General features: G+C 38.4%; 1 protein-coding gene across 1 annotated transcript in view; it reads left to right on the top strand.

Annotated features, from left to right (window-relative positions):
* wdr18 (WD repeat domain 18) overlaps positions 1-15,515 on the top strand; it is a 131,351-nt gene that overhangs the window by 29,206 nt on the left and 86,630 nt on the right. The window contains exon 4 of the mRNA XM_067431129.1: positions 4,732-4,873. Coding sequence (XP_067287230.1) covers positions 4,732-4,873 — 142 coding nt within the window. The remainder of the gene's footprint in view (positions 1-4,731; positions 4,874-15,515) is intronic.

The following is a 15,515-nucleotide window of genomic DNA, read 5'->3' as shown; positions in this document are numbered from 1 at the left end:
ACTAAAATGGCCCCCACAGTCACCAGATCTCAACCCAATAGAGCATCTTTGGGATGTGGTGGAAACGGAGCTTCATGCCCTGGATGTGCATTCCACAAATCTCCATCAACTGCAAGATGCTATCCTATCAATATGGGCCAACATTTCTAAAGAATGCTTTCGGCACCTTGTTAAATCAATGCCATGTAGAATTAAGGAAGGTCTGAAGGCGAAAGGGGGTCAAACACAGTATTAGTATGGTGTTTCAAATAATCCTTTAGATGAGTGTATGCTTGAGTGTTAAGATTACAATTTTTTTTTTTTTTTTTTTTTTTTTTTTTTTACATTTAATTTAAAATGATACTGTCACCTAGATTAGTAGGTGTAGGAAGATTAGTAGGCCTCAGCTACCCAGTTGAGAAACACTGCTTTAAGGCCCTGGCAAACTTTATTTTCCATGTTCCGCTCCGTCTCACGCACAATTGAGAGCGCAAGCCTTTAAAAGTGTATTTCTTTGTCAGTGAGTGTGAAAAGACACGTTCGGCCTAGTGGACTTTGTTTTTAAGCACTCAAGCGCACATGCACTGTTCTACGCACCTTGCTGATGATGACAGCTGACAAATTATGTTACACGTACAGTGCGGAAAGTATACTTTGGGCTTTAGACTGCTTTTATAACTCGCATGAAAACGGCAGAAGTGAGCTGTGGATAAAATGAAACGTTGACACTTACTCTTGAAAATGAGACTCAATTAATGCAAATGTAAAATTCAGTACAGATCTGAAATTATCCAACCTCTCTCACATAAAAACGCAGATGTGCATCACAGATGTTGTTTAAGACAGGTCGGCCCCTGAGCTTACCCAGCAGTGCTGCGTCATGCAGTGGTGCTGACAGAATGGGGTTCAATTCTGTCTCAGCTCACTTTTTCTGTCCTTTTCTTTCCATCTTGATCTTCTTCTCTTCTCTGCATCTCTTTCATGCAATCTCCGTTTACTTTAAGTGTATCATTTGACCAGATACATTCAACAGTCATTAGCAGTACATTGTACGTTCTAACAAGTTCAGTTTACTAAAAGAAATGTTTGCCTTATTTTTGCAAAGCAAAATTGAAGTTAAATAAATAATCAGCTAAAAGTAAAAAAGCCAACTCATCGTGCATATTGGATTATTATTAGACACTTAAAATAATCTTTCAATACTGTAAAGGAAAGAAAGAAGCAAAAACCAGTGTTGGAAAAAAAACTTGGAGCCTTACATTTTGCAAAACAGTCTTACATTTGCAAAACTCAAAACATGTACCAGTACATAGAAATCACAGCAGTTTGAGTTTATAGCTGAATTAAACACCAGAGGCAGTAAAACATCAACTTTCATTCCTTTTTGCACACAATTATGATTACAGGGGCAGATTATTAATTAAGACTTATTTTTTATGCAGTTCCTTGCACAATACCATGTTATGACCCCAAAACGCTTACCCTTTCACCATTGTGCACTTGTATCTAATACATTTTGACATGTCCATCACATAACCTCCTCCATATGTCTGTTTCCTGAAGTAGTAAACTTGTTTAGAAGCTCACCTGGTACAGCATTGCACTTACGATGCAGAGTCTCATGAAACACATGTAACGATAAAAAAGAGCTCAAAAATGTGCTAAAATATACTATACTCTCAACTGTATTCTCATTCCTGCATAATAATCCAGGAACTTTGCTGCCATACTATGTGTGCAGCGGCACAATGATATTACACAGCTCCTGAAAATTGGCTAACTTCTGTCAACATAACCAACGTGACAACCTGGGGACTATTTTCAGGGGCTGTGCAATATCATTGTGCCTCTGCAGGTACAGCAGCAAAGTTCCTGGATTATTACGCGGAAATGGGTGTATTGTTCCTAGCCATATCTGTCTAGAAAATCAAAACTTTTCATTTTCCGTCGGTCTTAGTACACAATCACAACTATACACATCACAACATGTGAATAGGAAAATGTTTGCTTTATTTTGTAACTTAAAATAACAATAATTGATGACAATTGGTATTTATGGACTTTTCTAATTCTGGGGGATATGATGAATAAGCTAGAGTCCCCAAAAGTCCACGTGTTCCTTTAAAACCCTACATGGACAAATTGAAGCTCGAGTCGCCATTGGCTAGCAGCTACATTTTTTTCACCAGGGCTTTTTACATTGAATGCAAGAACAATGCAAATTCTAGGACAGCATCTCTGTCCTAAGTTGAGACACTCGCACAATGTCCCCCTTCTTTTAATGCACCTTAGACACTACACACAACATAAAAATAAAATAAAAAATAAAATAAAAAGTATAGGGACTGAAAAGATGTGGGGGGAGGATTATCTTATATTATTATTATACTATGTGAAATTTATTGACCCATTGAAAGTGGTGACAATGATAAATATTACATAGGAAAAAAAAAAAGAAAAAAAAAAAAAAAGGGGACACTGATTATTACAATGATGATGGTATGATGATGATAAGTGATGGTAGTGATAATATAATAAATAATAAATGTGTAATTTTGCTTATGAATACACACCCACACCTACACTCACCCACACACACCTTATACATTAACACACTTTTATTTCACTTCTAGAATTATGTAATTACTCGATTGTCAATTACTGCACTATTGTGGTTTGTATGTCTGTATGTCAATAAAAAAAAAAAAAAAAAAAAAGAACAATGCAAATAAAACAATTATGCATTATGAATTAATTCTATGTATATATATATATATATATATATATATATATATATATATATATATATATATATATATATATATATATATATATATATATATATATATATATATATATACACACATACTGATTCCTCATTAGTGCTTGTGCAGATCGGTCAAATGAGGCCTCTACATAATGTATATCTATGATCTATGTAAGTGTACATTTCAAACATTATTAAAGACAAGTAAACAGACTGTAATAAAATAAAAACAAATAATCAAACTACAAGTAACAGCACAAATAATCACAAAAGAACAAACATACAAAATTAAATAAACAACGTTTGTCAGGTTTGTAAATTTGTAAAGAAACCGAATAGGTCGAGATGATTTTAATCCATTATTCTAAACAATGTTATTCCACATCCTGGCCAATGCTGTCCTCCTAACAATGTGTGATTTAAAGCCCTTGAAAACAAATATAGTGACTGTATCAATGTCGGCTATGCTGTATATTATAAGCAAAAAAGGGTTAAAATACAAACATTACAATCAGAAACAAACAAAAGTACAAAATGTTAACTTGTACTAGGCATGAAGAACACACACTTTCACTCATCTGAACATAGTAATTCTATTACATTAATGAGTTATTTCAGCAACACTGGCTTTACTCTTACTGCTCTCATTAACATGATTATTTCTTCTGTTTAATGTCGAATTTGACACTTGCACTTAACAAAACATATATTTTAGCAAAATGCATATTTTAGAGAATCATCGCGCACTTTTACAGTTTGACGTGCATGTGGCTATTGGTGGTCGTTCATTAAAGTCTTTGAAGTTTACCAAGACTTGCTTGTTGTCAGAATATGTCAAATGGAAATACACACAAGACTTTCTAACATTTACAGATAAGGGTATACAAATAAAATATAATTTATGTGATGAGGAAAACACGGCAGAGGCAGTAAACACAGAAGGCACGACAGGGCAAGACGCTGTAACGCTTTAGTTTGAAGGGCTATTAAATATAAATGTTCATGTTTCAGACAACTGGGATCATGTACCTGTCCTGGAGCAGCTCACCCTGTGTCCTCTATTTATCCTATGCGTTTTGTCCATAGTAATGGGTTATTTACTACTGTAAAGCAACGCATCTGGCTAAGGTTTCTGGGCACTGCGCATACGTGACTAATCGATAATCATTATCGTTGTTGATAATAATCGTTTTAATTGATTAGTTGTTGCAGCCCTAAGTCAGATGTGGACGCACAAAGCTGGTCACAGTGCACAAGTACTGAATTAACTTCTATTTTATGTGTTCCTGACCTTTTATGTTTAAATTGGCAAGATTGAAATTGATTGAACGATTGAAATGATTAACTTTTTATAACGACGCAGCAGTGGCACAAACGTGAAAACGACAGTTCTGTCACCTCTTGGCTTTATTGTCGAGCCCTGCATTTAGATGAAGTGTGTCAATTCTCTTTACATTGCATTGGTATCTTTTTCTCTCATGTTGAGTGTGTGAGAGAAAGCGACAGAGGCTGCTCTCAGCCAAGCAACTTTGCATATATCTCAGCAGGCAATAATATCTACGCTAAACTTATTTTTTTGCCTCTAACTCATACACAGGCGAGTGGAATCGTACAATTTACTCGCCATTGGCTAATTAAAGACATTTTTTTTAGTTGCTTAGTGTGAAAATTAGGCACATATGCAAGTGATTTACTTGCATTATACAGAGTTGTAATGAACGAATACTTGCAAGGTCACAGCACAAGCTTACGAGGTCGTTGATGTTTGCATAGAGAGTTCGAATATCAATCTTTTTATTACACTTATACCCAGTGTATCATATTTTAATATTTCACATTCATCAATTTTTAATTAACTCATCATCACACACATAATGCGATAGGATTGATGACACTCACAATTAATTATTGTTGTCCTGAGCATGTCATTTATAATAAAGACTTCATAATGGCAAGGTAATAAAAGATGGTGTATTGTGTTTCAGTGTTGTTCAGCTGGATTCATCTCGCACACCAGAACCTCGTCACATTCTTTCCCGCCACTCCCTCCCCATCACCGATATCCACTGCGGCCTGATGGGACCACAAGCCCGTGTTGCCACCGCATCCCTGGACCAAACTGTTAAGGTGAGTAAAATATATGAACTGTGCCTCAACATAGCTGTATATGTTTAAATGTTTAGTTCACCCAAAAATGAAATTTAGATGTTTATCTGCTTACCACCAGTGCATCCAACATGTAGGTGTGTTTGTTTCATCATTAGAACAAAAATGGAGATTTTTAAAGGGTTAGTTCACACAAAAATGAAAATTAATTAATTAATTACTCTCCCTCATGTCGTTGGACACCCATAAGACCTTCGTTCATCTTCAGAACACAAATAAAGATATTCATATTTGTTGAAAGCTGATGGCTGAGAAAGGCTTCAGATAGGCCTCCATTGGCATTCAGTACATTCCCACTCACAAGACCTATTAAAGGTACTAAACACATCGATACGAAGTCCATCTCACTACAGTGGCTGTACAATAATGTTGCAATGCGACGAAAATAGTTATTGTGTGCACAAAAATCAAAATAACAACTTTTTCCGGCAAGTTATTGACATGAACTTGACGCATGCGCGAGAATATGACGCAGATCCGTCGTTCAATACATGACCCGGAAGAGGAGGAGCGCCGCTATCGTGTGATTTCCAGGTGAGTTCACGTCCGAGACCTACAAGGAAGACAATAACTTGGTGGATAGTAGGGATGTCAACAAATAATCGATGATCAATTAATTGTCGATAAGACATTTGATCGATAAGACTTATCGATCATCGATTAAGCAGGGTCATGCGCGTGCGTGAGGAAACGGGAGGAAAAATGATGTGAGCGTGCCCGAGACCATTTTACAGCTGGAGTTACACCTTCATCATGACTGCAAACTTGCATGTGCATTCGCAGCCTTTTGTTTTGTGCAAATGTAAGTTGTAATATTGTGTTTATTTTGTGCAGGCCTATCTTAAGCGGATTTATCTCATAAGGATGCATTTGGTTAATAATGAATGTTAGAGGTGAGTGGTAGTAAAAGCGTGGCGGTGATCAGCTTCAGCGTGCAGCTCCAATAGCACTAATAATGACTATGATTGGGACTGTCATATTACACAACATTAATGAGAACACTATTGTAATAAACCATTGTGATTGTTAATTATTTGGGTTTATTTGCCGTGTTTCATTGCGTTGATCCAGGAGGAGCGCGTGCACAACACGAGTCACGCATTCTGACTCGCGCATGTAACTTAGTTCAAGTTCACTTGTGCATTCGCATCAGATTGTGCTGAAGTAATTTGTAATATTACATTTATTTTGTGACGTTATATATGTGATCAATCATATAGGATGCGTTTCTTTCAGCGAAATAAAACGCACTAACAAATGGCTTCAGTCAGTGATGGCGACCGGTTTTCATTCAGTGCTTCGGCTTTAGCGCACACAGAGCAATGCATAATAACGATGATTGGGACAGTCATATTATATAACAGAAATGAGAACACTATTTTAATAAATGGTTGTAAAGTCATTGGGTTTAGGTGCCGTGTTCAGAGCGTTGTTCCTAGAGCGCGTGAACACCACGCGTCTCCCATTCTGAATATGAATATCAGCAACTCAATTCAAGTTCACTTGTGCTTTCGCATCATTTTGTGAAGATATATAATTTGTAATATTTTGTTAACTTTATATAAATCTGATTGATGTCATATAGGAAGCTTTTTGTTGAGTCAAATAACGTGCTAGCAAAGTTTCAGTGTAACTTACCAGTGTTGATTCAGCGCATCGGCTTCAGCAAGCGCAGTTCAAACAGCAACGCACGACTAATAATAACTATGATTGGGACTGTCACATTACATAACATTAATGAAAACAATATTTTAATAAATCGTTTTGAATTAACTGGGTTTAGGTGACGTTTCAGCACCTTGTTCTTGCAAGTGCGTCCACAAATTCTGAATAACAGATCTGAGGCGGCGTTCGTGTTGTATTACATTTTATATTTGGTTATTAAATAAGTAATTTAATTAAATTATAAATAACATCGACTAGGGCTGGGCGATATGGCCAAAATTTCATATCCCGATATAGCTCATTTGATATCCCGATAACGATATACATAACGATATAGCAATTTTTCTGTTAATTCAGTTTATGAATAGTCTATACAAAATTGCAATGTGGAAATGCAGTTTGAAATGATATACAAAACAAATAAAGGTAGTATGGACTACATTTTTATTTTTATTTTTATTTAGAACCTTTTTTTTAAAGCAAGACTGTTGGTAAAGTTAACACCTGCCTAGAGATGTTAACCGATGACCGTTTGACCGATGGCTGACCGTATCAACGTTAACCGATCAAAGTTGTTGGTTAAAATAAATAAAAAAGTGATCTCTAAATTAGGCTATTATAGACAGTGGACTAAACGCTACTACAGTTGGCCGTCTCATTCCAAAATCTTTTTGTGTGATTGAACATCCCTCGCACTCAATTTTCGCTTGTTTGTACTTAATAAACCAATAAAAACATTTGGCGCGAGGTCACAGCATTTGGGTTTGCGCGCTCACAAGGTTTGCAAAAAGTAAACACTCGAGGTTAGAGTCAGGGCAGACGACAGTATGAAGCTTGCATTTCGCTTAAGATGGGCTTACATTTGGAAATATATTACATCTTCATTTCAGTGGTAACACATAAGGTGTTGATCGTCTTTCTTTATTATTGTTAGCACTACCTCGAACTAAAGCGGCGTCTCTTCGGAGCGGTCATTTTCTTAAATGAGCCGCGGCAATGACTCACCCTAATGAGCTATTATAACGCTGGACAAACGCCTTTATTTACAATGCGCTCACCTTGTACTATACCATTTCGAAACTAAGGAGCCATTTGTCCTCTGATTACAAATAAGCTCCTCTGCGGCGCGTTTGCGGGACTCGTGTTTCGTACTGTGGGGGATTTTAAAAAAGTGACGTGAGTGGAAGGGAGGCGGCAGCGCGCGTGTGTGTGTGTGTGTGAGAGCGAGAGAGAGACAGAGGGAGCGCGGCTCGCGGCTGTTATTTCAAATAGCGCAGCATATTTTAAACTAATCGGTTAACCGGTTTCAACCGGCTAATGAGGCTCGGTGGTCGGTCAAGAAAATGTTTAGTTTTCGCCATCCCTACACCTGCCATTAAAATATTTGAATATATGGCTATATGGTGTGCCACGCGTAAAAGCCCGTTGCAGCGTCTGTGTCTGAAGTTTGTTTTGAGCGCTTATGCCACTATTCTGGCATAATTACTCTGAGAATTACCCTGGTCTGAACCGCGTCTACTACCGTCTTCCTCCACGTTTGTTTATGTATTGCAGCGTGCATGGGCATGCCGTGGCGTGAGGTGCATCTTGACGTAAAATTCTGCCATAAACGCCTTATCGTGGCGTAAGCGATAGAGCCTTATATAAAACGATAGACATTTTCTATCGTCCAGACGATATATTTCGTCATATCGCCCAGCCCTAACATCGACTAATTTTACAATCCCATAGCCCTTTGTTTAGATAAAAAAAATCCTTCTCATTCATTTGGTGAAGAACATGGCGTTTTGAGCAGCATTGCACATAGGCCTACTGTCATGCTGTCGGCTGTAAGCCACTGCTGTAGACGCATATTTCAGTATTATGGTTAACGATTAATCGATTAATTGATCGTTAATTTAAACGACGATCGATCATGGGAATTTGTAAAAATTGACATCCCTAGTGGATAGTCATTATTTTGATTTTTTTTTTTTTGCACACAATAAATAATTTCGTCGCATTGTAACATTATTGTACAGCCACTGTAGTAAGATGGACTTCGTATCGATGTGTTTAGTACCTTTAATGGGTCTTGTGAGTGGGAATGTACTGAATGCCAATGGAGGCCTATCTGAAGCATTTCTCAGCCATCAGCTTTCAACAAATATGAATATCTTCATTTGTGCCCAAATAACATTTACTGTAATGTCAGGTCACTTTTTTTAATCTGCGCTCACTCATCTGTTTTTCCAATGCCATCTCCCAACATTTTTTTTTTTTAAATGGGAAGCCTGGTATCCTGTGTAGAAGGCTAATTTAATATGCTGATGTCTTCATCCGTTCAGTTCAGTTTTTGAAAAATCACTTGAAAAGCATAAATATTTATGAATTAATATTTCTCTGCCGTATGCACCTAAAGCGGTCTCACTTGTAATCCAGTTTGTAGCTTATTTAACTTGCTAAACTGTCATAATAACATCAAGAAATCGGGTCATGAATGGGGTACTTGGCTTGATGATGTGCTGTCTTTTCTTCCTTGTTTAATGTCGGACGATGCTCTTAAATGAATGTTTGCTGTGATGAGACCTTGGATTGTCATTCAGGGGAAGTTTGCATCCCATTTGCGTTTGTTCTCTGTTGATGTGCACTTTTTATATACCTTGTTAGGCATTTACAAGCATCCTGTCTTCCAGCTAAAACGCTTAAAGGGTGTAATTTTGTTTAAAATGTACAATAATGCATGCTTCACCTTCCTCAAGTTCGAAACTTTGCTGAAATTTGATTTTCCTGCTAATGAATATGACATGGGGGTCAGTGAGTGTCTGGGCGAACTGCAAACTGGCCAGCTTACTGCATAAGCAGGAAGTAGCAGTCCCCGTGCTGCTGTTCACTGCTCTGGGCTGTTTCTCCTGGATGGCTGCAGGCAACAAGGTTGATTTGACTGAGAAGACTGTGTGATGATCAGTGCCAGAGAGAATGATGTCCCTGAGGGAGAGCTGGAGCCCAGTGTGATGGACAGTATGGGAAAGAACTGTTCCACCTGCTCTATAAACAAAACTGTTGATGGACATCCTCACAATATTAGACGTATCTGATCATTCACACAATTTTAAATCTGTCCAATGGTCGACTGATAGTTAAAAGGATAATAAATATACAAATGAAGTCATTTTAAAACATTACATTATCGTGGCAGATGAGTAAATAATTGAATAGACATTACACAAACTACTTTTCTAAAATATATTTGTTCCATTTCATTAAACTTAATCACTGGGCTACAGTCCATGGTAATTCACTTTGCCCTCGAGTTTGCCAGTTTTTGGTAGACACATTTTGTGCACGTTTGTTTTTTACAATTGTTCTATGTAGGTTTGTATAATCAGATGAACATCTTTGGCGGCTGCTTCTTGGGTTTCTGTTTATTTTGTGCCTTGAACCATCATTTTAAAGCCAGCATATTAAAATATTGTAAAAACAATATGGCCGGGTAAGCCTCTTAGATTAAGCAAGGATTAGGCCTTTGTTAAATTAGGACATTTAAGAAGCTTTTATAAACATGCCTAAGAAAAGAACATTACTGGTGTGCATCTGAGACAAAACAATGGTGCCATATTTTAAGATATGACAGTTGCTTTCAGTTTAAACCGCTCAAACATGCATTTTATGAACATGTCTAACTTTTTTCTAGCGCTGATGTACAGCCAAAACAACCGCTCTTCTTATTCAGTGAAGAGCAGTAAGTGATTTTCCCTTTGTCTTTTTTTGTTTGATTAACAATGATTAATGATAGCAAGTTTATTAGGCTGCTGTCTTTTTAAAGGTGGGGTAAGTGCTTTCTGGTAACCGTTGTTGATATTTCAAATCACCAAAACAAACCCTACCCCCAAAAGGGTCTCTGCCCTATTTTGATAGCTCCGCTCCACACATACGTAATCCAGGCAATGACAAGTGCAGAATCTGTGTGTAACAGATTGAATATTATTGTTCAATGAAAGTCACCCCTTCCTAGCCTGGATGCCAGCCGAACTCAGCCCCGCTCACAACATTTTTAGGTCGGGAAGTTCGGTCTGAACTCGATCCATAGAGGAGTGATTATCCCCGAACAGAAACTGTTCAGACCAATGAAATCATCAGGGCGGGCTTCAGACTATGATGGACAGATGATCAACAGTAACGTAATCATGCACGTCATCAAAGAGGCTTAGGTTATATTTGTTCAAATCCTAAACAGAGAGCTTGTTTGTATATGCATTCACCTTCACTATTTCTCTCTGAAATGATGATCATGTTGGTAAGTTCTCTGTGTATCCTTAAATTCTTCTTTTTTTTTTTACAACACCGGCAAAGATCGTTTATTTCAGCGCGCGTGCAGACAGAGTTGCCAAATTTTTACAACAAAACCTGCCAACTACCAGCTCTAAGCAATAGCTTCTCGAGGGAGTTCTCCGGGAAAAAAATGGCGTTTGGGGGGTAAAATGTTTGCTATTTTGGCAAGGTTGCCTGCTAAAATTCGCATTCATGCGTCTATATATCACATAATAGTTGCTTCAACAAGCAGACATGGAAAACAACCCGCGGGAAAAAAAAACGCGACTTGGCAACACAGTGCAGTTGAGTTCTGTTGACATTTGACAACTATCGTAATGCGTCGCTTCGTTGCTCTGATTGGTTGTAGGTCTATCCAATTGAGGTCTTTCCTGGTTGGGTTGAAACACACCCCATAATCACAGCCCAATGAAGCAGTTTCAGACTCATATTCTGACTAGAATTGAGTATGACCACGTCAGGCTAACCCCTTCCATCACGAAAAACACAAACCGTTCTTATGAAAACTCGATAGTAGCCTACATGAGCGCGACAGTCCAGCTAACGGCATATTGCAATTATGACAGAATAAGGGTTATATAGATCATGAAAAGAGGAAACAAACATATATTAGGAGTTTAATATCTTACTTGTGGGACACATTTTGTGGGCTGATGCTTGAAACAGACAGCAAGGAGATTCAGATGCTCCATACGTTGTGGAATGAACGTGTCTTTATCATCGCTGAAGTAAGCGACAATACGATCACAAATGATGAAACAAGCGAACATCCTACATGAGCATATTCAAGCAAAAGCCAGTATATATTAGTTCTCAGGTAATGTCCGTCATTTGTGTCGTCTGTTTTGAATAATGATGTGCACTGAGCCTCTCTTCTCACCATCAATAGTAGACACGCCCCTTACCTGCATATTGGCTACAAGTTTGTGATTGGACTCGGCTCGAGTCCGTTTTGTAAAATGGTTTTGAAATAACACTTACCCCACCTTTAAGACATTATGGACTGATCTAATTTACAGACATGTTTTCTCTCAACTGGTTACGTTCATTTAAGACATGACCAACTGTTTAGGTAAACCTTGTGTGTATTTGACAATTTAAGTCCAATAAGATGGATGGACAGATAACTTAGTTTAGTACTTGCGCACTGTTTGACGGGATTTTAGTGTGCGGGCGTTTTGGGCACAGAAAAGCGCATGTCAGAACAGCGTGCGAATGCAATGTTTAACCGTCAAGGCTTTAAAAATGCATGTAAAAATACACTTCTGCGATTTATGAATAAATGCAATGTCACAGGAGTGTAACCCTACCCCTGCGTTTACATGTGATGTCAAGTCACCTGTATTTATATGGTTCTTTTACTATGGCGATTGTTTCAAAGCAGCTTCACGGTGTTAAACAGGAAAATATTGCAACAAAATTAGATTTGGCTGTACAGTCACTTTGGAGAAATCTGTGATGTTATCAACTTATTTCAATTTATCATATAGCGACAATTTGGGCAGATCAGTAATGTAGTTGATACAGTTAATTTAGTAATTAATTTTATTTGGATGTTTAGTTGAAAACTTAGATCGAAGTTTTAGTGTCCCAAAATGAGCAAGCCAAAGGTGACAGTGGCAAGGAACCAAAACTCCATCAGGGCATGATGGAGAAAAATAAACCTTGGGAGAAACCAGGCTCAGTCGGGGTGAATGTACATGTGACTGTACGTTGTGTTGTACAGTATTTTGTGAAGGAGGCACCAGAACTGAAGCTTTTTGAATATGCACAGTAGCACAATGATATTTCTTCAAAAGCAGAGTGTGTGGAGACATTTTAATCATTTACAATTGTAATGTGTGATATTGCACACCCCTAATGTCCAGGTACTAACCTGGCTTGCATACAAAAAAAAACATAAAAGCACATCTGCTCAACTCACTGCAGAATTACATGCGCACCTTGACTCTTCTGTCTCCAACAAAACTGTTTTTCGAGAGCTCCACAGAGACTATATTTATGGTCCGGCTGCTATAGTCAAACCTTTGGTCACTCGTGTCAATGCCAAATGTCAGTTTCATTGACGCCAACATTGCAATTATTGGGCTGTGGACAATGTGAAACATATTGTTCTCTGATGAGTCCACCTTCACTGTCTTTCCCACATCCGTGGCATTTACGGTGTGGAGAAGCCCCAAAGAGGCTTAACACCCAGACTGTTGCTGCCCAGAGTGAAACACGAGGGTGGATCAGTGATGGTTTGGGCTGCAATATTATGGCATCTTCCACTGTGCTTGATGGGTGCGTCACTGCCAAGTAGAGAGGTCTGCATTCCCACTCTCCCGCGGGACCGATCAGTTTTCTTGTGGCGCGGGAGTACATTTAATTTACATTTACATCTAGTCATTTAGCAGACGCTTTTATCCAAAGTGACTTACAAATGGGTAGAGTAATTGAAGCAACGAAACAAACAAGGTCGAAAGCCTGCAAGGGCTGTAACAAGTCTCAGTGAATCTAGTGGAGTACACAGAGTACAGTACTCATACTTAAAAAAACTAAAAAAAAAAAAAAAAAAAACGAACAAAAAATCATTAGAATAGTTAAGTTCTAGACTTTATTGGTCAGGTGCTGTTACCAATCAAAGATGGTCGTATCGATAACTCTGGTGTACTTTGGATGGGTGCGGGCAGTTTAACAATAGCCCAGCCGCTCCAGAAATCCTCTGACATTTCCACGCTTGAACGCAGACGCAGGGTGCTATCACACTTGGTTTCGATTGCCTGGACCAAACCCGAGTTCGATTTTGTCCCTGCCACACAGTCCCTGCCCCCGCTGGACTGTGTTCATATTATATTTTTTTGGGTCCGAACTGGGGTTCGTTTGTGTTATCAAAGCACCAGATGTTTACCCGGTTGCTTAGTAACGGCAGTGCGCGTGAAGGCGGCGAAATGCATAGCGCTGCTCCCGTCACTTATTTATATTGTAGTTTTTTTTAACCGTTGGTTTTGTTACTAAAGCTTCTGTACGTTATGGCACTCGCGTATATCTGCCGCGAATGCACTGCAAATGCTCAAAAAAAATGACGTAATGAGATCTACAGGTCTCTGCTTGCAGTATGTCAGTGACGCTCGTCAGGTTAAATGAGTGGAACACACACAAAACACACATTTTTATCAACTCATATGTCATTAATAGTGGTTCACTTTTTAGCAATTTAGTACGATTGCGTTCAAATCAGCAGCGAACCGTACCGGAGTTCACATGAAATGAACCCCAGACCACCAACTCGGGTACGGTTCACGGGTGCGCACCTGAGTTCAGAAGACTGCTTTCAAGTCATCCAAACCAACCAAACTCTGACGTCAATCGAACCCGGGTGCGCACCAAAAGTGCTAGTGTGAAACCACCCTTAAAGGGTTAGTTCACCCAAAAATGAAATTGATTTCATTAATGACTCACCCTAATGACGTTCCACACCCGTAAGACCTCCGTTCATCTTCGGAACACAGTTTAAGATATTTTTCTTTTAGTCCGAGAGCGTATGGAAGTGTATGCCCACTATACTGTCCATGTCCAGAAAACATCATCAAAGTAGTCCATATGTGACATCAGTTGGTTAATTAGAATCTTTTGAAGCATCAAAAATACATTTTGATCCAAAATAACAAAAACTACGAATTTATTCAGCATTGTCTTCTGTTCCGGGTTTGTTTTCAAACCTCAAATAAAGATTCAAACTGTTATGAATCAGCGTATTGATTCATGATCGAATCATGAATCAACACACTGATTAATAACCGTTTTAATCTTTATTTGAGGATTGAATACAAACCCGGAAGAGAAGACAATGCTGAATAGTCGTAAAAAAAACTTGTAAAGTCGTAGTTTTTGTTATTTTTGGACCAAAATGTATTTTCGATGCTCCGAGAGATTCTTTGATGATGTTTGTATTACCTCTTTGGACATGGACAGTATAGTCTACAGTGTGCATACACTTTCATTGAAGGAACAGAAGAGCTCTCGGACTAAATATAAAATATCTTAAACTGTGCTCCGAAGAAGAACTTACGGGTGTGGAACAACATTAGGGTGACTCATTAATGACATCAATTTCCTTTTTGGGTGAACTAACACTTTAAAGTGAACAAAACTTTCTGTTTGCCCAGTTCCTAGTTCCCTTTTCTGAGTCTGGCAATATGTCACCCCGTCCATGAGAGCACCTTCAGAGCATTCCGCTTTTGTGGTCGGATTTTGAAGGAGAGACATCAGTCAGCGACATTCTGTTCTTGCATGAATGTAAAAAATTATAATTTTGAGGGTCATAAAAATAGGCTAAATGCAAATTTTTTACATTGTTGACAGTATCATGATAAGACAAAAGTAACAAAATTATATAGCCAGCATTTAATATTTGTTATCCCAGTCACTCTTTTTCTTTAGGGGAAATTACAACCTGGAAACGAGGTCTAAATTTAGCGGGATCGATCGGGTTGGGAAGAAAATAATTTTAAGCGGAAAGAACACAGAATGAATATTAAGCGGGCATGGGTGGGTGCGGAATAGAACCTAGCGGTCTCGCACGGACCTCTACTGTCAAGGACTACCGAACCATTCTGGAGGACCATGCGCACATAATGGTTCTATT

The sequence above is a fragment of the Pseudorasbora parva genome, chromosome 22 (genome assembly GCF_024679245.1).
Source record: "Pseudorasbora parva isolate DD20220531a chromosome 22, ASM2467924v1, whole genome shotgun sequence".
NCBI classification, from domain to species: domain Eukaryota; kingdom Metazoa; phylum Chordata; class Actinopteri; order Cypriniformes; family Gobionidae; genus Pseudorasbora; species Pseudorasbora parva.
Note: the sequence above shows the minus strand (reverse complement) of the source record. Positions and strands in the feature narration are given on the sequence as shown.